This window comes from Toxotes jaculatrix, chromosome 4, assembly GCF_017976425.1.
Source record: "Toxotes jaculatrix isolate fToxJac2 chromosome 4, fToxJac2.pri, whole genome shotgun sequence".
Taxonomy (NCBI): Eukaryota; Metazoa; Chordata; class Actinopteri; family Toxotidae; genus Toxotes; species Toxotes jaculatrix.
The window spans coordinates 13,256,236-13,277,600 of NC_054397.1; the positions used below are offsets into that span (position 1 = coordinate 13,256,236).

The 21,365-nt window shown below is 41.3% G+C and overlaps 1 protein-coding gene across 2 annotated transcripts in view; it reads left to right on the plus strand.

The window, feature by feature from the left end:
* Window positions 1–209: 209 nt before the first annotated feature.
* pax5 (paired box 5) overlaps window positions 210–21,365 on the plus strand; it is a 50,335-nt gene continuing 29,179 nt past the window's right edge. For both annotated transcript variants that reach the window (XM_041036337.1, XM_041036338.1), the window contains exons 1-4: window positions 210–581; window positions 15,725–15,890; window positions 19,187–19,384; window positions 20,049–20,113. In XM_041036337.1, the coding sequence (XP_040892271.1) occupies window positions 536–581; window positions 15,725–15,890; window positions 19,187–19,384; window positions 20,049–20,113 (475 nt within the window). In that variant the 5' untranslated portion in view covers window positions 210–535. The remainder of the gene's footprint in view (window positions 582–15,724; window positions 15,891–19,186; window positions 19,385–20,048; window positions 20,114–21,365) is intronic.

Sequence of the window (21,365 nt, forward strand, 5' to 3'; positions counted from 1 at the left end):
GATCGGGAAAGTTTAGTAAAGTGGAACTTGGTAACAGATGCGAGTGAGGGGGGCGCTGCCCTGCAGGGAAAGGTGGAGGTTGTCTGTTGTGTGTATGTACGCGTGGAAGGGCGCTTGCGCGTGTTAATACGTGCGCGTACTGCATTTGTGTGTGAAGCTCGTGCAGGGAAGGGGACAGGACATGTGCGCACATTGAGAGAGCGGCTCTTTTACTCGGCGTGATCATTTCACGCTTCCCCCCGAAGCCTTTTTTCCACCTAAAGCGTTTAGTTGCAGCTGACTGAGCACTTGCAGGGAGTGCAATAGGGAGCGGAAGGGTCGAATTATTTCAACCTACAACTCGCCCCAAAAGTACTGTAGGACGAAAAAAAAAGAGAGAGGGAGAGACGAAAACAGTGCCAGAGAGTAAGGGAGGGAGAGAGAGAGAGAGAGAGAGAGTGGGGAAGAGAGAGAGAGAGAGGGGGACACTGCGAAAAGTTTTTGTTCTTTTCCTTTTTTCTCCCTCCATCACCTCCCCCTGTTCTAACGGGGTAACATGGACCAGGGCCCCAAGAGTCCTGCACTGCGGCTGGGGAGAGCAGGTAGGGTCGCACCGGCTCACTTGAGCTTAATTTCACTTATAAACTGTCATTTTCAGCTTTTGAACAAGTTATCGTTTGCTGGTTCACAGTTTTACTTACGAAAAGAAACTTTTACATGTGTTGTAGAAGTTATTTATGAAGTTCTTGAAAATGTTTCTTTTTTAACTTTCTTATGGTGTTCTGTTTTTTTTTTTTATACAAAAAGCTGGGACATTAACTTACTTGTGTGGCTGGGAAGTTTGACATTTATATTGTGGCTAGTTAAAAATAACATGTTGATGACATTACAGACTTTGTTTAGTTTTTTTTAATTTTTTTTAATTTTTTTTATTTTGCATTATTTGACACATTTAGAGAAACAAAAGTTTGCTAAATTTGGTTGGTTTTGGTCGGTACCACATTGTGCGTCAGGTCAGCTCCACGTGTTTGCACCATCACCTGAAAGGTGTACCTCCGTACCATGATTGGTGCTTATGATAAAAAGCACAGTGGATTTGTGAAACATTGTCATGGTCTCTGTGTGTGTGTGGCAACGGCCTGCATGGACTCACAAATTTGTCTCACATATTTGATAAATGCAGTCAAGTCAATACTGAAATCAACATTTTTGAATTTGTCTTATGAGGACGGATGGCCATGTGAGGTGATGAGCAAGTGGCAGCTTTTTGTTTTCTTGTCTGTGGACTAGAAGTTGAAGAAGTTGCTCACCGGTTCAGCCACAAATAGCTCTTTCCGGCGTATCTCCATCATTTTATTCAACAGGTTAATCTACTATAGGCCTATTCATAGAACAGCGGGGTCTGGTACAGCAGTGGATCAGGCCATCGACCTTGTTATGGCACCCAATGGATATCACATCATTTCATATTGCTGCCCGCTGCGTCTGCATTGATAAAACGTCGTTTGTCATTAAGAAACTGTGGGCAGGTGATCAGCCTCTCCGAGAGGACATCGGGCCCAGTGGAAAGCCTTTTTCTCCAGAAAAGCAAAAAAAAAAAAAAAATCTGCTTTAGTTGTCTTACTAATTGCCTGATACTAAGAATATGGCAATACATGCATAGTAGGTGTTTAAAACATTATGAAGCATTATTTTGGGGGGGCAGACTGCATTCAGTGTTCTTCATTTTCATTTTCTCAATGTCGTGGCAAGGAATTGTGCTCTGAGTGCGTTAACATTATGTTGACTCGTAATAGAAATAAATGAGCTGGTGCCCGGCCTTCTATAGACATTTGTCGTTAAATAATGCCTATGGTCTGTAAGACAAATAATGCCTTCTTTGCAGTCTTTTGTGGAGTGGGTCTTGCCCTCTGATAAACGCTGAAAGCAATGGGATTTGTAGCAATTGGATAATAACCTTTTAACCGCTGAGGAAATCAGAGTTTAAAGGAGGCCCTCCCCTGTTGATGTGTAAAGTCTTTAGGGCCCAGGGCCTATACCTAGAGCCTCTCCATTTCCTCTCACTTTAAAATACGTGCTTTGGGTACAAAGGAGAATCTGTGAGAATGAATGTGGATCTAATGAGACCCCCCTCTCTTCCCGCCCTGCAGGTTGGCCGTGCGTAAAAGTGCGTAGACCGGTTCCAATAGGCAGAGCCGCCATTTCAGTCAGTGTCTGACGACAACAGGGGCAATGGCCTGTGTTAAATTATTATTTTGCTAATAAACAAAATTGAACAAATGTTACTTTTCTGTTCTGGTCTTGTAGAATTGACCCACAGTTTAAGTAAATGTCTTCAAAAATGTGACATGTTTCCTCTCACAATTATAACAGCAAAAAGACACCTCTACTTAGACAAAATGGTCAAGTTTGTCACCGAGAGACACCGTTTAGGTTCCGGCTTTGGTCCACGTAGAACGTGCCACCGTCAACCAACCCTTTTTGTCTGTGCGTCTGTGCGACTATGAAACGCTGGGAAACTCTAGCATTACTCCCCCTGAACGTTTAAGCTTCATACAATGTATATATTTTCTTCATATAGAATGTTTGATTCTCTACATTAAAGTCGTCGCCAAAACGCTCACTAAATACACTTTACAATCTGTGTAAAGAACAGGCCAAATAAGCTTTCTGTGGCTGCGTCAGTGCACAACGGAAACCAATAAGAGCTGCGGTAGAGAGAGAGAGAGAGAGAGAGAGAGAGAGAGAGAGATGGAGGATGGAGGAGAGCAAGAGAGAAGGGAGGGGAGAAAGAAAGAGAGAGGTGACCTCACATGGCATAGCCCACTTTCATTTTGACCTCAAGTGCCCCATCGTAACACAGGCCGTAGCCTGATATTAGGGCCAACATGGCCTTGTACTTCGCCTGACAGATGACAGACTGGTCTTTACTTGCATTATCACCGCGCCAAATGGTTACAAATAGGTCCGTTTGATTAAGCCTGTGAGTGAGAGAGGCAGCCAGTGTGATTTACCTGCTCGGTACACAGTCGAGTTCCACCTCGGGAAGTCCAAGACGGTTCACTCTCCAGTCCATATATTTTATTTATTAGTTATGACTTTTATATTTTATAAGCAAATGAAAACTTAAGAAGAGATACGGGAGCTTTCTCATTATGTTTACAGTCAGCGGGCGTGTAATAAACGAGCTGGTGGAGTTAACATGCGCTATTAATTTTTCATTGCTTTTTCGTTTCGAGGCTCGGGCGCAAAAAGCAAAACAGCCGAAGCTTTCATGGTGGATGGAGGGAAGGGAAAGGGAGAGGAGGAAGGAAGGAAAGATGGAAACACTTACACAACAACATTGCCTCCAATTTGCCTCCAAATGATTATCACGACTCAACCACATTCTTACTAATGTTTTAAAAAGTATACACAACCTTTCCCTCCTCCCCCTCCGCCCTCCCATCCTCCCATTTCCAGCACTGGAGAGGTAATGAAATATGGTAATGGATTTGGACCCCCGGATTAAAGTCGTCCTACCCTGATGGAAGTTTTCTTCAAATTTCCAACCCTAAAGCAACAACAATTTGTATACATGATTGATTGTGTTTGGATTTTTTAATTGCTTATGTATTTAATTTGCAAATCGGAGAGACAAGGGCGACGGCTGCAATTTGCTTCTGTGGGGAGAGAAGCGCTCGTGTCTATATCTCAATAAATAAAACCAGACTCTAGTGCGGGCAGAACGGGTACAATGAAGAAAAAAAAACCCCCAAAAAACAAACAACAAAAAAAAACCACAAACAAAAACAAACAAAAAAACCGAAATTGCACAATATGATATGACTATGCTTTTGATTTACAGTCCCTGTGTGGAGATCTCAAGAGAAAATTTGAAAAACTATTTATTTATATATTTATTTGTAAGAGGGAAGAAATTGAAAAATTTAAAAAGTATATATTAAAATATCTGAACGCCTGATCATGCATATAAAAAGAAATAGCCAACACTTTGCTGAGTATTTTCCCGCAGCTGTGTCCAGCATGGTCATTGTCAATGACTATTCGCCTACGTTTGCTCCTTTCATTGACACATGGCCTAAATGCAGGCCTATAATGTCTTTGGATGCATGATTCAAGTCAAAATATTCAAGTTTCTAAACTTTATCCGGGTCTAATTCTTTTTCTGTCTTTTTTTTTTAAAAACACAATAACAAAATCAATCTGGTTTGCTGTCTGTCAGATTTGTATGAGGCCTAATTCATGAATACTCAAGAAACAGATGTGAAATATGAATGAGGATTAGTGTGAAAGCTTCGGGTGTATTTTACTGTCAGTGGATTAAAGACCAGGAACGTGGAATCAATGAAGATTCATGAAACCATATTTAGTGTTGAAGATCTGGGTTAGTGAAATAAAGTGGCTTGTTTAACAGCCATAATACCAGATACTCAATGATCCTACATTGTATTAATACGCCTGTACATTCTGAGTACGTTTAGGGCCCTCTTAATTGGACTGCTTGGACGGCACTTGAGTTAAAACATGTTGGTGGTGAAGTTTCTGTATGTCTTGTATTTGCTTGTGTGTGTATTCGTGTGCACGTGCGTGCGCGTACGGGGCATGTTGCCCAAGATTGAACGCCCCCTTGTGGTTCATCCGGCAAACATCCACAAGTGAAGGAGCCAACGACAGAGAGCAAAAACTTAAACCCTCCAGGTTTCTGACATGATTTTAAAGACAAAATAATAAGCGGATAAACATAAATAAGTTGGTTTAAATGGGGACAACTTGACAGTCTGATTACTTCTGTTGTGTGTTGCATTTAAGATACTTCTTCTGGGCAATGAGCGGTTCAACATGAGCCAGTCTAATAGTCTGAGGGTAGAAGTGTTTATTATGAAAGTAAGATTGAAACCAATAATGCAAATCAAGAAATCAAGAAATAAAATAAAATAAAAATTAACTCAAAAATGAAATAAACTCAATAATATCACACATTGACCTTTACAGGACCAGATGCATTGCCTTGAGCTACATCAAGCCTGTGAATCTTTTGAGGATTAAAAACTAGGCAGAATGAGGTAAAGATTGTTATTGTTGTTTTTCCACTGTAAATACCAGCTTCCTGAAAGAAAATATAAGTGGTATCTTTAATGATGCTGTTACATGTGCAAGAATCACGTGTTTATTTCTGTCCTGTATGGCTCTGAATGTGTCTAACCTGAGTGTTATGCGCGCAGTGTGTAAACACCCAGGAACAAAAATGATTAAATGTCTAGAAACAGGAAGAAGGGAAATAACACTTTTTAATTTGGCTCATGCTTTAGGCTATTTGTGTGGTTAATATTACAGGGGTGAGGCTTAGATATGCCCTCTCAAATCAGGTGGGACGAGCATGTATTGAATCCCCCTCTCTCAGTTTGAGGAGTGTAAATGCGGAGCTCGCCAATTGCATTTCATTAAAAACGACATCCGCTTGGATCCGCAATCAATTAGGTAATGAGTGGGAATGCATGTTTCATGTGTTTTCTCTCAATTCTCCCCAAGCTAGAGATTTATAACATTGTGTTGAGCGAAAGAGGCAAATTATGCAGGACCAATTGTTGACAGCTCTCATTCCTGTAGGCCTACAAAGATGTTTAAATGAATAGAGGCTTAAGGTTTTTGAGTGAATATTTAACTTAAATGTGTTTTATTTAAATGCCGTGGGCCTTCAAAACCAGACTTTTTTTCGTTTATACATTTTTTTAATTTTATTTTTCTTTATCTATAATACAGGAAGATGGACAATTGCTGTTTGAGTTACTAAGCATTCCCTCATTTAGAAAACCTTGCTGCAACTAAGCCTCATTTTTAGTAATAGCCTACTCAATTAATTAGCCATTTAATATTGACATGAATAAATTGAGCGCAAATGGGTATAAAGGCATTATGGTTTTTTACTTCGTTAATTGAAATTAAACATATGATCATCTACTCCCCGAGCCCTGTGTCGCTCTACCGAGCCTCCCCATTGGTGGACGGACAATGCATGCGGGGCGTCATTGGCCCACGGGATTCGCATCAGCCAATCGTCGTCTTCCCCCGCCCGATTCTTGCCGGGGTTGGAGTTGACGTGGAGGCAGCTCTCGCGTCGTGATTGGCTGGATTTGCTGTGAGTGACGGGCAGCTGGCCGGCGCGTGTAGGTTAGGGTTCCAGGGGGTTGGGAGCGCGGGCGCTGTCCGCACGAGAGCAGGTCCTGAAACGCGGCGTGCGCCACCGTGGACGCTGGGCGCAGGCAGCTTTACTCAGTGCAGTTAAAGAAGCCCGTTTATGCACATGTTGACACCACAGTGTTGGCGTTTTCTGGCGTGAGCGCGGAGAAAAGTACCTTGTGAATTTGGAGAGGACTGTTTTCTTTTTGCAGCGCGAAGAAATTCGTCCTCCAAACTCTCACATAAACCGGGAGTCCTAAAGCTACGTTTGTGCAACGAGTCCTGGTCTGAGGAGGAAAGAGACCGAAGAGAGACCAAGAGCTGCCAGGATAACAACTCTCCAGTCAGCCTCTGTAGCTTTTACTCAAACCACAGAGTGCTGTTTTTGTATTTTATTTTTCTGCTGCGTAATTTTCCGCATTCCTTTTTTTTTCTTTTCTTTCTTTCTTTTTTTTTTTGGCATGGTGGATATGAGAGTTCAAGATGTGAGAGCTCACTCGCTTTACTGATGGGAGATTACCAAGTGTCAATGTGAAAACAGCCGCCGAGGACGATATGCACGAAATAACCTGGAAGAATAAATAATAATACTAATACTAATAATAATAATAAACACATTAACGTGGATCTGTAACGAACATTTTTGTTGTTTAAACTGGGTATTTTTTTCTCCTATTTTTGTGTTTTGAAATATTTTTAACAGACTGAGAAGACAAACTTCATCCCCCATCGCAGTTCAGGGGTCACGGCCAGCGGACCGAGAAGGAGAGAAAGGGAGGGAGGCTATACTTTGTTTGTTGTCCATATAGATTTCTACAGAGCCTACATATATATATATAAAAATATAAACACACACACATTTTTTTATTTTTTGCAAAAGTTTTACATTTTTACATCCTTGGACTGGTGCAACTCGGTGTTGACGTGCAGCTGAAGGAATGAGCGCTGTTGCTGTCGTTTCCCTCCTCTGGTTTTGGAGACGCCAGAACAGACCGGCTGTGGTGTCCCATTCCCCATGAGGAGGGAGCCCTGTCACTGATTCATTTTTGGGTTTTTTGTTTTTTGACGCCATTTCTTTCTTCCTTGTCCGCCCACAAATCTCCCATTCAGTTCGAGACAGAGTACAACCAGTGTCACTCTGTCAATCAGTTATAGTTTCATTTACTTTAATTAAACAAGAAAAAAGAAGAAGAAGTTGCTCTCTTTGAAGGGGGACCGGTACGCCTTTCCCAGATATTGGAGGTCACGGTCTGTCAGTAAAGTGGCCGACTGAAGAGGGGCGTCAGGTTGCATTTTTTTCTAAGTCCCCTCATTTCTCACCGGGGCCCTCCAGCCCCACCTTACTGATGGAGATTCACTGTAAGCACGACCCGTTTGCGGCAATGCACAGTAAGTTTTTTCCTTTTTGTGATTTCCTCAGTCTGCATGTTCCCATCTGTCCTGAATTGAACCATCCGCCCCCCCCCCCCCCCCCAGACCACCAACTCTGTGTGCATATGAAGCAATAACAGCGGGGTAGTAGCATTTCCAGCTGCACCATACACTGCAAAAACATCCTCCCTTTGAGTCTGAAAGTCTATCTTTATTTATTTATTTGTCTGATGAAAAGACACAAAAAAAGTCTCCAACAGTCCTGAAATAATGTGCGCACTCACCTTTCATTCCGAGAAACTATCCTTTTCAAAGATTTTTGCAAATCAATTAACGTTTTAATATTTGATAAATTCAAGATGCTGTGATTTTTTAAATGATCGAAACAGCTTTGGTGAAAGTAGATACATACCTAGCTCTTTCTACACTGGCACACATTTTTCTTTAAAAGGAAAAGAAAGAAAGATTTAGAGGGCTACGCCACTTAATAACTTCTTCAGCGATGGATATTTTTGCAGTGTTTTAAATGCGGATCCATGCAAAACTTTGGGTCTAAATTGTGCTTTTTTAAAAAAAAAAAAAAAAAATGTGTTTCTTTTATCTACTCTCGTTTGCACATTTGCTGGAAGAGGTGTACTCTTGACAGAATTACTCGTGGAGCCGAAGGGATGTTTTCAATTGTGAAATGCATTGTAACAGGACTACATTTTGTTGTGTTTGTTGCATGGTTTGCTGTGTTTTCCTCCTTGAAGGGAAGAGGAGGTGCAGGGGTCAGAGAAAGAGAGGGAGAGTCGGGGGGGGGGGGGGGGGCTGGGGGGAGTGGGGAGAGAGAGAGAGAGAGAGAGAGAGAGAGAGATCGGGTTAACAAAGCATGACTAAAAGCTGAACTTGATCCACAAACACTAACAGTGTTTCTGCACATAACTGGGTTAGACACACACACTCACACACACACTGCACAGGTGCAAGCGGAGATCTGCTCAGGTCTTATAATAATAACAAGGTGAGACTCTGTTGATCCCCCGCAGGGAAATTCTCCTTTCACTGCCCAGCAGGTCAGAGCACACTCACGTTCAGCTTCTCCGCATGTCGCAGGCTCAGTGTCTTGCTCAAGGACACTTCAGCAGAGCAGGTGCTTGGGGACGTAGCTATGGTAGCACATAGAAATGGGGGGGTGGGACACACAACTTGGTCACTCAGTCGTGACATGGCGGGCCCTGCTTTGTTTTTTTTTTCTGTCCACTTTCTCTCCCCAAAATGCTAGCTACCTCCCTGCACATGGAATTATTGTATACAAGTAAAATAACCTGCACGAATGTTCATATAAATAATAATAGGAAAAAAAAAATTTCCCACAATCTTTCAGTCTGTGAGCACAAACAACACTGAGCTTGAAATGAAAATCACAAAACAATAGGTCCCATTGACTATTTGCCCAGCCCAACTGGATAAACATTTAATATCTGAAATGAACATCATATATTCAGTTATAATCATCTCCAAAGATTGGCTGTAACGGAGGTCCAAATAATAGGAAATAATTCGATTAATAATGGACTTGTTTTGTTTAGTTTTTTTTCAATGTACACACGCTTTATATATCCTAAAAATAGAGTCCCACATTCACAATTTACGCGGTGGATCTATCTTTCCCCTGCACCAAAAAGATTAATAAAGCGTCCTACAGGTATTTCAGCGTGTAATAGATTATGCATTATACATTTTATTGCAGTTTAGTCCCGGAGAGAAGTCGTATTATGTGACTGACAGAGGTTCCCACGGTGCGTTATCCTGCAGGATTAAAAAAAAAAAGAAAAAGATTAAAAAAAAAAAAAAAAAACCCTGCACACACAGGTCCAAAAGCTAGAACGAATCACGTTTCCTCTTCCTTTCCGTTTCACCAAAGCCAATGATCCGCGGTGCTGACGGTCACAGCGCAGCTAAAGTTATATATGTCAAAGCCAGGAGACGCTTTAAAACGATTACACCTAAAAAATGTCAAAGGTAGAGAGAGAGAGAGAGAGAGAGAGAGAGAGAGAGAGAGAGAGAGAGAGAGAGAGAGGGAGAGAGAGAGAGAGAGAGAGAGAGAGAGGCTGGGAGGAATCGACTGTGACGCGTGGAAATGTTGTTGGGGGAGCGTGGATGTGCTGTGTGTGTGTTTGTGTGTATGTCTCTGTAAGTGTGCGCCATGTGTGTGTTGTACTTCAATAAAAGTGCCTAAATTTCACAACGTTAGGAAATCGCTGTAGCATATGTGTGTGCGTGTGTGTGTGGTAGGGAGTTTTAATACTGCATTTAAAGTTGTTAAATTTTTACGTTTTAGTCTTTTTTTTTTTTTTTAAGCAAAGGTTATTATTAAGTATTCCACACAATATGCACAATCTGTGTGGGTTTGTGTGTGAGCTCCACTTAAACGCTGATAGTTATTTCCAAGTATCATTAATTATTATTATTATTATTATTATATGTTTTTCGATTGAAAAAAAAAGATAGTTTTTAACCTACGGGGTTACGACTTCATTCCTTGAGTAGAGCATTTCTTACGTTTGGCTGTTGGACGATGAAGGTTTTTTTTTTTTTTCAAAGTAAATATTTTATATGGTTCGTATCATTCCTGAAACACTATGACTGCTTGTTTATAACTTATAGCTGCTTGGTTATAGCTCTGGAGCGTGTTTTGTATTATGACGGACAATATGTAGCAGTGATGCTTTAAAAATCTATACCAGGTAATTGTGATGATAATGAGCTGAATTTCATAATCACGCATTGTAATGGTAATAGTGGCATGCTGAATATTAAGTAGGCGAGGCTGTGGCCTACCTTAGTGATCGACTCATGAGTTAGTCGAAAAAAAAGAAAAGAAAAAAAACTCTGGCAAAATTACACAGATCATGGAGAAACAGGACGCGAAAAATATATATTATTCTAATTTGAATAAAACTTTAACTCGAACTCTGTCCTCTGAGAACACATCAAGTAAAGATATAATAATTATAGACTGAAGGAATCTTGATTTATTCGTTTTTTTCCTCTGCTTTCATACAAGCAAGTTTTTTTAACCTGTTTTTTTTTTCTTCGATAAAAGACAAAACGGATAAATCTGATCGTTTATTAACAGGCTTTCCTGAGTCGCACTTCGCCAACAAAATATTAATTATTCCACATTTCATGAGAAAAATAACACTATACGTCCAAAACGCCTGCCTGGCACATCTCGCACATCTATTCAGTGTTTGCTCAAGGAAATTTGCTTCATCTGTATTCTCGCGGGCAACTTTCCAAACAGGTTTTCAGCCAAAAGTAATTTCTAGTTCCCTCTTTTCTTCTTCTTCTTTTTTTTTAAACAGAGAAAAGAGAGAGAGAGAGAGAGAGAGAGAGAGAGAGAGAGAGAGAGGGAGAGAGAGAGAGCGTTTTGTTGCGATTTCTCTTTTGCTTTATTTTTGAGTCGTCAGGCCGTGACGAGGCAGATGAGAGATGAGAGAGAGAGAGGTTGGTGTTAAGAGACAGAAAGAGGTAGAGAGAGAGAGACATAGAGGAATGTAGAGAGACAGAGAGCCTAATGGACCTTATTTTCTGGATGGGGGAGCTCCAATATATTCTGCTTTATCTCTGTATTTTTTCCTCCCGGAAACAGTGAATCAATCAAACATTTAAGGAGGTGCTGGGGCTCTTAAGTCAGCTCCTATAAAGGGTAAATAAATAAAATACAACAGGGATGCATAATGACCCCTGGTCCCTTGGCTGTCTCTGTCCCTTTCTGATTCTGTTTCTTCAGGATGAAATTGAAGCTGCTGTCTCTGCCAGCACTCTCCCTCCCCTCTAGAGACTGTAGGTTCAGTGTTTATATGAAGACCCTTAAAAGCCAAAACCCCTCATTTGGCAAAATCTTTGTATCTAATTTGCAACAAAACCTCCCAAGCTGGCCAATGTTGATTGGATTTCTGGGAGCAAGTGGTTAATTTGTTTGGTCAGTGTGATGAATTACTGGAGCTCTGTCACTAAACTCACACAGCTGTGAGGGAACATCAGTCCTGGATGCTACTGTAAGGTGACATGTTTCCAAATCTTTTTTTTTTTTTTAAAGGTATCTAACCGCAAGAAAGGGACTATTTCCCCCAGTGTACAAGGACATTTCTGGGTATTTTTGATCATTTCTTTCTGTTGCAAAGCTAAAAACTGCAAAATTCGATTCATCTAATGACAAATATTATAGCTGTGTGAAAACATGGCATGTTGCCTTTAAAATGAGAACTTGAACGAACCACTTATTCAGAGAATTATGCTACAGGGGTCGATAAACAAATTTATAGAATGTGTAAGTTTTTGCGTTTGTCCCTATCAGTATTTATAGGCTTGGAAAATAAATTTCAAACACATAATCCCCATAGCCTACCCCAAGAATGGTAAGAGCCAGGGACGTCTAATGCCAACAGTAAACACACAGATAAGTAAATAAATAGTTATCTGGAGGTTTTTGTGGGTCACAAGTCATTCCTCTCCATCTTTTTACAAAGCAAGGCGTATTTCATGCCCTGGCCCAGATAGGAAGGGTGAAAGGAACCATTTCATTTACTCTTATCTGGGAAAGAGAGGAGAGAGAGAGAGAGAGAGAGAGAGAGAGAGAGAGAGAGAGAGAGAGAGAGAGAGAGAGTCTTCTCTGCAGATACCTGTGGTGAGGAGGACGTAGCACAGTAGGCTTTTATAAAACGACCCTGCAAAAACTGTGCTTTTATTCAGCAGACCAGGCAGGAAAGGTTTCAGGAAATAATAATAAAAAGAAGAGGAAGGAATAATGCCTTTTTACAACCATGCACAGCATTCACAGCGAGCGAGAGAGTGTGTTAAGGACTTGGATTTGTCCATGTAGGTCAGCAGGCCCGTTCTTGCTCTGAGGGATATCTGAAAATGTGTGTGTGTGTGTGTGTGTGGATCTTTGGATCCAGTAAAATCATAGGAATCAATCACAGTCAAATCACTGGATTGTGCTTTGAAGTAAGACACACACACACACACACACACACATACACACACACACAAACACACGTAAAAATACAAAAACAGCAGGGTGCAGGGCTGCACTGTTGGCCGAAGGAGTAAGGTGCTGAATTTCTCTTTCCATGTTTCCGATCATCTCTCTATGATAAACCTTCTATTAAAGGCAAGTAATATCTGAAAGTACAACAAACAGTGGAGTTCAGCAGTGGCAGAGTGGAGTGGTTCCCAGTATCTCTAGAATAGTAATCATTGGTCTGAGGACAGAACAACAACAATCAGCTAGCAAGTATGCCATATTTACTGACTCCAGTTATTTCAGCAGCGGGCAAGAGACAAAAACTGCTTAGAGTCTATGTCCATCTCTTGAAGAGCTGTGGCTGTTTGTTTAATTGATACCACATAGTCCCAAAAATCTGGAAACCAGTTCACCAAGTTCAAACTACTGGATTTTCTCAGTTTCCAGTGAAAGACTCTCTTCATTGAGGGACATCTGTGCATCACACATGTTGTTATTCCATTTACATTGCTGCCCAACAGACACACTAAGAGCAGAGACACTTAGGATATTCAACAGAACTTCCTATCTTGTTTTGACATGTTTTTTTCTGCAGGTTATCCACTGGTTTTACTAAAGGGAAAAAAGGCTAAAATCAAAGCAGTAGTTTCAGAGATATCCTGACATTCAGTCCCTATGGGTTAACACATCCTACAATGCAACTCAAATGTCTTTGTCTAAATGTGTTTCAAAAGCCACAGCTCCACTTTGTGAAGGAGGTTTTCTGTCATAAATTTGTAGTTGCCAAACTGACTGACAGTACTCAGATTATTTTCTTTAGACTTTAAAAAGCTCCTCTAGAGCCACAGAAGAAATTAAACTAATGTTTTCGTGAGCTGAGCGAGTCTCCCAATGTTGAATAAACTGATTTTGAAGCGTAAAATTGATGGACTACCCCTTTAAAATCTGAACTACTAAAATACCTTTTCTTCAGTTAAGTGGATTATTGCCAAAGAGGTGTGCTAAGAAACGCGAATGCTTTTGACACTGCTAAAGTGATTATATTGTCTTTAAAGTTTATAGAGGTTGTTACATTTCATGCCATTTAGTCTTTGAATCTTGGCTGGGCCCAGTTCACAGGGGCATTGCATAAAATGGATATGACTCAGTCTATATATTGCTGTCTTTTGTAAAGAGCGATTGCTTTTCAAATTGTACTGTCTGCAGCAGGCATCTGCATAATGAAGCTTCTTCTTCTATCTTAAAAAAAAAAGTAGTATGGAAGCGAGTGACTGTACACATCAGCCGTTTGGAAATAGCTTTGTTTGATTTCACAGAAGGAGACTCTCGAGACTTCACATTTCTGTATTCATCCTCCATGTGTGGACTTATTTATATTTGGGCTGGAGGAGTCTGTGTGTGCGTGTTTGTATGCATTTCTTTGTTTTATGATAATGGTGAAGAGAAGAGGACAGGGGGACAGGTTCAGGGGACAGCTTTGTGTTTGAGGGGGTATCCCTGCTGGGGTAATGTGTTTAAAATCTATTACCCCCACAGCTAGGATTAGCGAGGGTGAGTGTGTCTGTGTGTGTGTGTTTCCCCTAAAGACGTAATCACTATGGTAATACAAAAGCCAGTGGATTATGTGGTAGAGAAATTCTGGTTGATTTATGCTCTGCCTTTGGTGAGATATATACATATACAGTATATACACATACTGTTGCAGAGAAGGAGAGACGTTTATGCCCCCAAAATTCTTCATTCCCTATCTCTCACTCATATATATATTGTATTTTGGTTCTGCTGAGGAAATTGTCTGATACAGTGTTTAGTAGTGGTTTACACTGTCGCCTCAAAACAAGTTCAGGGAAGTTTGCTCGGCTTTCACTGCCTTCCACTGTGGGGTTCACATTGGTGTGAATGCAAACTGTCACAAACTGTCGACCAGGTGTACCCAGCCTCTTGTCCAGTGCATGTTGATGTGACTCCAGAACGGGGTAACTGAAACTATAGATTACAGACTACATCCATGTATAATCAACTTGTGTAGTTACTTTTCTCCAATTCTCGGCCATTTTCTCATTGTTGTCCTTGCTCCTTTGTGGCTGCCGTTTAAATCTGTCTGTCCAAAATGGAAGTTTATCAGATGAATGAACAGGAAACTATAATAGTCTGTATCTTATGGCAACCATAGTAGAGGAATGAAAGATTTAAACAGGGTATAACAATATTGTAAATTTAAGTTATTAAATTATGTGAAGATTCAGCTATTCTGGTCTATTTTAGTGTCTACCAGTCTTGCTTCACTTTTATACTTTCATCCCTTCATTCCTCAGGGGAAATATTAGGGGTATCTTTCAGTAAGGGGCCAGGGCAAGGCCTTGGTCGGTAATTAATTGAAATCCCTTCATTTACTTAAGATCTTAGCGTACTCTGCCCCGAGTGAAAATAGGCAAAGTTTGCACTTTGGAACTGTCCAACTGGCACTATTATGCTGAGCAAGATAAATCAGTGGCAGAAGATTGTGAATAGACTCCAGGCAGAGACCAGCAGTTGTGGGATACCAACCCAGAAAGTCTGGTTCTTGCAAAGTTACCAAATTTCTGAACCAAACCCAATAAATAATAATCATAAATATAAGGAAGCGCCAGTAGCTGAAGAAAAGACGTTTGCTTGACAATCAATCAATCAAGAACTTTATTTGTCCCCTGGGGGGCAATTCAAATATATATAGTTGCTTCAGTTGAGCTGCTCAGTAGTTAGCAATGGAAGAGTGCAGTTTCACTGAGCAGTTCACGTGTGTGAATGTGATTGTCAACCTCCCACTGAAGCCACATCCTAGTATTTCTATTTTTATATAGTAACTGGTTTAAAACATATATTAAATTAAAAAACAGATCATCTGAGGTTGTCAGAAGAATCAGTAAACCTAACTTTGATCAGTAGTATGAGTTTCATTTCATGACTCTGCTCTGCCAGTTGTGTCTTTACAAATCAAACTGGATGAAAGACAATGCTTTGGACACTAATGAAGAAATAAGATTTTTTTTTTTAAATCACCTTTTATTTGTTACACAAGTCCCTAAACCCGCAATTGCTTAGTCTTGCATGTGGTTACTCACATCTGAGTTTATCTGTCTCTCACTCGTCCTTGACCTTGTCTTGATTCATTTAAAACCGTGTCTCTCCTCTCACTTCTAGGACATGGTGGAGTGAACCAGCTTGGAGGAGTGTTTGTAAACGGCAGGCCCCTCCCTGATGTAGTGCGACAGCGAATAGTAGAACTCGCCCACCAAGGGGTTCGGCCCTGCGACATCTCACGCCAGCTCCGAGTCAGCCACGGATGTGTCAGCAAGATACTGGGCAGGTAATGAGCACGTGAGCACCCACGACCACATGGTGACAGTCCTGTAAATATTCACAGTCGGAGGCCTTTTGACACACAACAGCATCCAGCAGAGTGTGACCTGACATGTCACATCTCGGACAGTTGGCTAAGAATGCCGTCCTCTTGCTCTGACAGCATCTTTTATGCAAAATGAAAATGCCTGAAGTGTAAGCCTAGTGCAGTATGAGACAGGACAACTTAAAATGACTGCACCAAACATGGTCAACTTTACTCCTCTTTTTCATTTTGGGGTCATTCGGTTTAGGGAAATAAAGTCAACATGTGTCACCTGTAAGGTGATGTTGGCTCATTCAGTGTCACTTCTGTCATTTATTCAATTCCCTTAACATGCACAAGCTGCATTTTCTGTTCTGCCTGACATCGTTTTCCCTTAAGTCTCATTTCTCTATCTCATTTGTCTCACTCTGTTCTCTACTCTTTCTTTTTTCACCTTCCTCTCCTCTCTCTGTATCCTGTATTTCTCATCCGACCCCTCTCAATATTTCTGTCTCTACTCACCCCCCTTTTCTCTCGCTCTCTCTCTCTCTCTCTGTCTGTCTCTCCCACTGCCTTTTCAAAGCTAAATTCAAGAGTAAATCCCTGCTCGTTCCGTCCCCCACAGAAGAAAGGGGGACAAAAGGGAAAAGATTCATCACTTTTTGGAATTAGCATCAAAATGAAAGTGGCACCATATTTCTGCACCTCCCCAAAAAAAAAAAAAAAAGGCAGAGGGAGATGGAGAATGGGAGAAAGACAAGAACAAGGAACACAATCAAAAGGGGAAAGGCGTGTTAAAGAAGAAGAGTGCAGGAAAAAGAAAAAACGAATGAGAGACAGAGACCATTTGTGGGGACGGAGGGGAAGGATTAGCTACAGCGACCCTCAGCTATATCAAAAAATGTGTAGCTCATTGTTCTCCCTTGCCTCTCTTTCTCTCTCTCTCCTTCTGTCTTTCTCTCTCTATCTCTCTCTCTCTCCCCTGTCCTGGCCGTTCAACTCACTGAAGCGTTACCATGAGGGGGGAGGAGAGGGGATCGAGGGATGGAAGGAGGGAGGGAGGGTTGTTTTATCCTCTCCTCTCTGTCTCTCTGGTGCCAGCAGAACAAAAACACCAACTCTACCACCCTGTGTGTGTGTGTATGAGTGTGTGTGTGTGTGTGTGTGTGTGTGTGTGTGTGTGTGTGTGTGTGTGTGTGTGTGTGTGTGTGTGTGTGTGTGTGTGTGTTTGTGTGTGTTTGTGTGTGTGTGTGTGTGTATTGGCTCATCGTTGTGCGGATATCAATAACCACGCTCGTTTATTCACCAATGATTCAGCTGTGAATAATTTAAATAGTTTTCCATTTGAAAATAGATTGTTTTTCCTTTAGCCGTGTTTATACTCCAGCTGTGAATAGTCAAAACACACCCACGCACCAACACAACATGCACGCACACACACGCACGCACACTTAAAAGAAAGACAAGGAAACGCACATTTACAGGAACACACATCTTCACGGAAGGGATTACTCTACCGTACAGCGGTGGAGCGAGAGAAAGACAGAGAGATGGGGAGAGAGAGAGAGAGAGAGAGAGAGAGAGAGAGAGAGAGAGCGCAGCAGGTTTAAGACTGACTGACAGCTTGCATCCACACACAGCATCCCCCCTTTTCTGCAAGCTGAGTAGCGCATTTGCTGTCCTCCCACCCCCTGCCCCCATGCCCCTTCTGCATGCAAATACATTCATGAAATAGCCATGGTGGACACGAAACGCCTGAATCTCTGAGTGTGTGTTAACATTAGTGTGTGTGGTGTGTGTGTGTGTGTGTGTGTGTATCCATGCCACCCTCTGTTTACCTCTGTGTCACAATGTGAAATTGCCAAAGAAAACAAAAGCCATTCACAGGTTGAGTCAGGCATTAGAAATACATAATTTTTTTTCCAGGTGGTTTGAGCGTATTACATTTACATTCAATCATTTAGCTGACACAGTTATCTACAGCAGATTCTGATGAATGCAATGCCACAACTAACTTGTAGTGAGGGTCACATTTCGCCTTTATTTAACCAGGTGAGTCCCACTGAGATCAGTGATCTCTTTTGTGAAGGAGACCTGGCTGAACAGCAACACAGAAAGTTGTGGACAAAACAAAACTAAAAAGGTCAAGTCTTTTGTCTTTTGTCAGTTTTGTCAAAGTCCTTTACCACAGAATAAGTTATAATACTCCTCAGCTGAGCAGAAAACATGAAAGCTGTCTTTCCCATCTCGATCCAAGCATTATTTTTTAAAGTCTACCTCAATGCAGTACTCACATGCCTGTACATTAAGTACACTGAAAGTGGTTTTGGTTGCTGTAATCCCTCCCTGTACTCTGATGTTCAGCTGAAGCTAACATGAGACTTCAGCTGTCTGAGTTAGAAAAATGAAGAGAAGTGAGTGTTCTTTTAAGATGGACTTTAAAAAATGTGAACCTGCCTATATTTTAAGAAAGCAGACACGAGACAGGAGGATCAACCTTTACAATTTGAAAAGAAAGCAGTGGTAAGGTCGCTCCACCACCTCAAGAGTCAGGAGAAAAAAATGTGAGACTGAGTGGACCAATGTCCATATCACCACAAGGAGAGGGGGGGGGGGGGGGGGGGGGGGGGGACTAAAGGACCTGTAAAACACCTTCTTTTTTTAAAAATACACCAGGTCTCTGGAGTCCAGTATGTAACTGCTGATATCAGCAATGAAGCAAAACTCAACGTAATTAATTCCGAGCTTTTGATGCTGTCACTAAAGTGAGGATGTGATTTCAGCAGTTGTGTATTTCAGCTTTAAGAGGTAAAGCTGGAGAAACAATCAAACAACACAAAGGAAGGTGTTTCAGGTCTCAGTTTTATAGGTTAAAGCTGGACGAAATTCTATGTTGCTTGTTGTAAGGATTGTTATAGTAAGAGCATCAATGTCAGATGAACTCGTCAGGTCACATAGTTATGAATGTATAAACTTCAGCCTGATAAAACTGCTGAGCCTTGTCATTCTTGCATGTTGTTGTTGCATATTTTTTTTTAAATCCCATTTTGGATCTATTAAATGTCAATTTTTTAATTTCAAGATAATATTTTAACCAATTTGCCCCTATGGGGCTGGAAGCAATCTGAAATTAAAATTACAGACAACTGAAAACAAGTTTGGATTTACAGGTTTAACCTTCCACAGGCTTTGATTTAACACTTCTCCTTGTATTAGTACAACTTTCTCGTTTTCCTCCCCATGACCAACATGAGCATCTTCCACGCTTTGATTGGCAGGTACTATGAAACTGGCAGTATCCGCCCCGGGGTGATCGGGGGATCCAAACCAAAGGTTGCTACACCCAAAGTGGTCGACAAGATCGCAGATTACAAACGCCAAAACCCCACCATGTTTGCCTGGGAGATCCGGGACAGGCTCCTGGCTGAGAGAGTGTGTGACAACGACAGTGTCCCCAGCGTCAGCTCCATCAACAGGTACTACAGTCTGTGTAATCGGTATAATCTGAGTGTGTGTGTTTGAGTATCAACTTATAGCAACAGGTACTGAGTGTAGGTAGCACACAGAGGAATATAATACTGTGTGTTTTATGTGTGTGTGTTTGTGTGTGTGTGTGTCTGGGAGTGGAAAAGAGAAAAGCAAAGATGCCCCAGTCTCCATATGTATGAAGTGGCTGCAGCTCAGTGGTTCAACACGATGGTACAAAGACAACCCTTTCCCCTGAGCATAGAGGCAGAGAGAGAGGGAGGGATAGTGAAATAAGAGAGAGAAGGAGAGAGCAAAAGAGGCAGACAAAAGGGAAGGAAGGTGTGCGGGCGTAAGGAAAGAAACAGACACAAAAGGAAAGGAAAGAAAGGGAAAGGAAGGAAAGGAGAGAGGAGAGGAAAAAGGGGAGGAAAGGAAAAGAAAGGGAAGGAAAGAGGAAAAAAAAGGCTTGCATGAGCAGCCAAGCAGGAAGTGTGAGGCCCCTCTGCCATGTCAGCCTGCCTCAGCCACTTCACACACACACACAGAGTTTTGCGCTCCCACGATGGTCATGTTCTCTCTGTCACTCAGAATCCTCTCTCTCTCTCTCTCTCTCTCTCACACACACACACACAAACGATCACACACACTAATATCTCCTCTCTCCTCCTGCAGGATCATTCGGACTAAGGTTCAGCAGCAACCTGGCCAAACGGGCTCAGTGTCGGCTCACAATTTAGGTAGGTCGCTGCAATGAAATCCTGTTTCAAACCGTCAAAGCAAATTTTACAGAGGAGACATTTTTGTGTGAATCTCTCTGGAGAGGAGACTGTGTTCTGTATTTGGAACGACGACGCGTATTGAAATTCTGGACCTTAACTTCCAGCAAAAGCCTTCATGGACACAACGTGTAATGTTGTGAGCGACAAAGTTCATCACTTGAATGTTTTAATCAAGATGTCTCAAATTAAAGTCAGTGAAAGGGATGTAGAATTTTATTTAATCCATTTTCTATTTAAAAAGAACATTTGATTTTTTTTTGCCAGTTTTACTGGTAAAATAAGATTTGTGTGATGGTTGGAGTAAAGTACCTTTCACCCTCATTATCACATGTACAGTGGAGAGCTGCCATCTAACAAAGGCGTCCAGTCAGACTCCTACTGGGACATTGCAGTAACATGGTCAGCATCTTAAACCTGTACAACACTAAGACACTCCACAAGTTCCAAAATCTTTAGTACAACAGCGTTCCAACTAAAAATATTTATTTTGTAGCAATGGTTCAGTGGGATGTGCTTCCCCAGCCTCAAAACTGCCAACAGTGATTATCAATAATCAACATAAAGACTTGGAGCATCAAAGCACATCATCCTAAACACTTAATTCATGAAAGAAAGTGTCTCACAATAATGGATCCAGAAAGTCTTTGTGTAATACCTGTTTCCACAGTTCCCTCGTAAACATGGATCTGAAACAATTTAATGCCCATAAAGCAAAGCTTATTAACACCATCATTATACACACTGCAATGTCCGGCTACTGGAGATCAAGACTGTGAATAGAGTATTTACAGTATGTTCACACATTCTAGTTTACAAGTAGGCTGAATTATTAACCATGTAAAGTGGGCAATTGCCCAGAGGGCCCTAGAGCCTCAAGGTCTAAAAAGGTCCGTATTTATTGCAGTTGTTTTGTGGGAATTTGATTAACTGTAAATTTGAATATAAACCACGAAATCACTTAATCAACACCAACTGCCTTTTACTGGTCTTGTCTGCTGCACCTGTCTGTGACAGAAAAGAGGCGCTCACCTTAGTGGGTAATTTTTACACTGTTTTGTTTTGCCAGCATAAAGGAGATTGCAAGGAAATCTAGAGTAAATAAGCAACAATGGCAATATTATAATTCAGCAATTCTATCTTTAGTTTGATTGATCAATCAATAGTCTTGATACTACAGTGACATCATGCACAATTATGGACATCATAATAA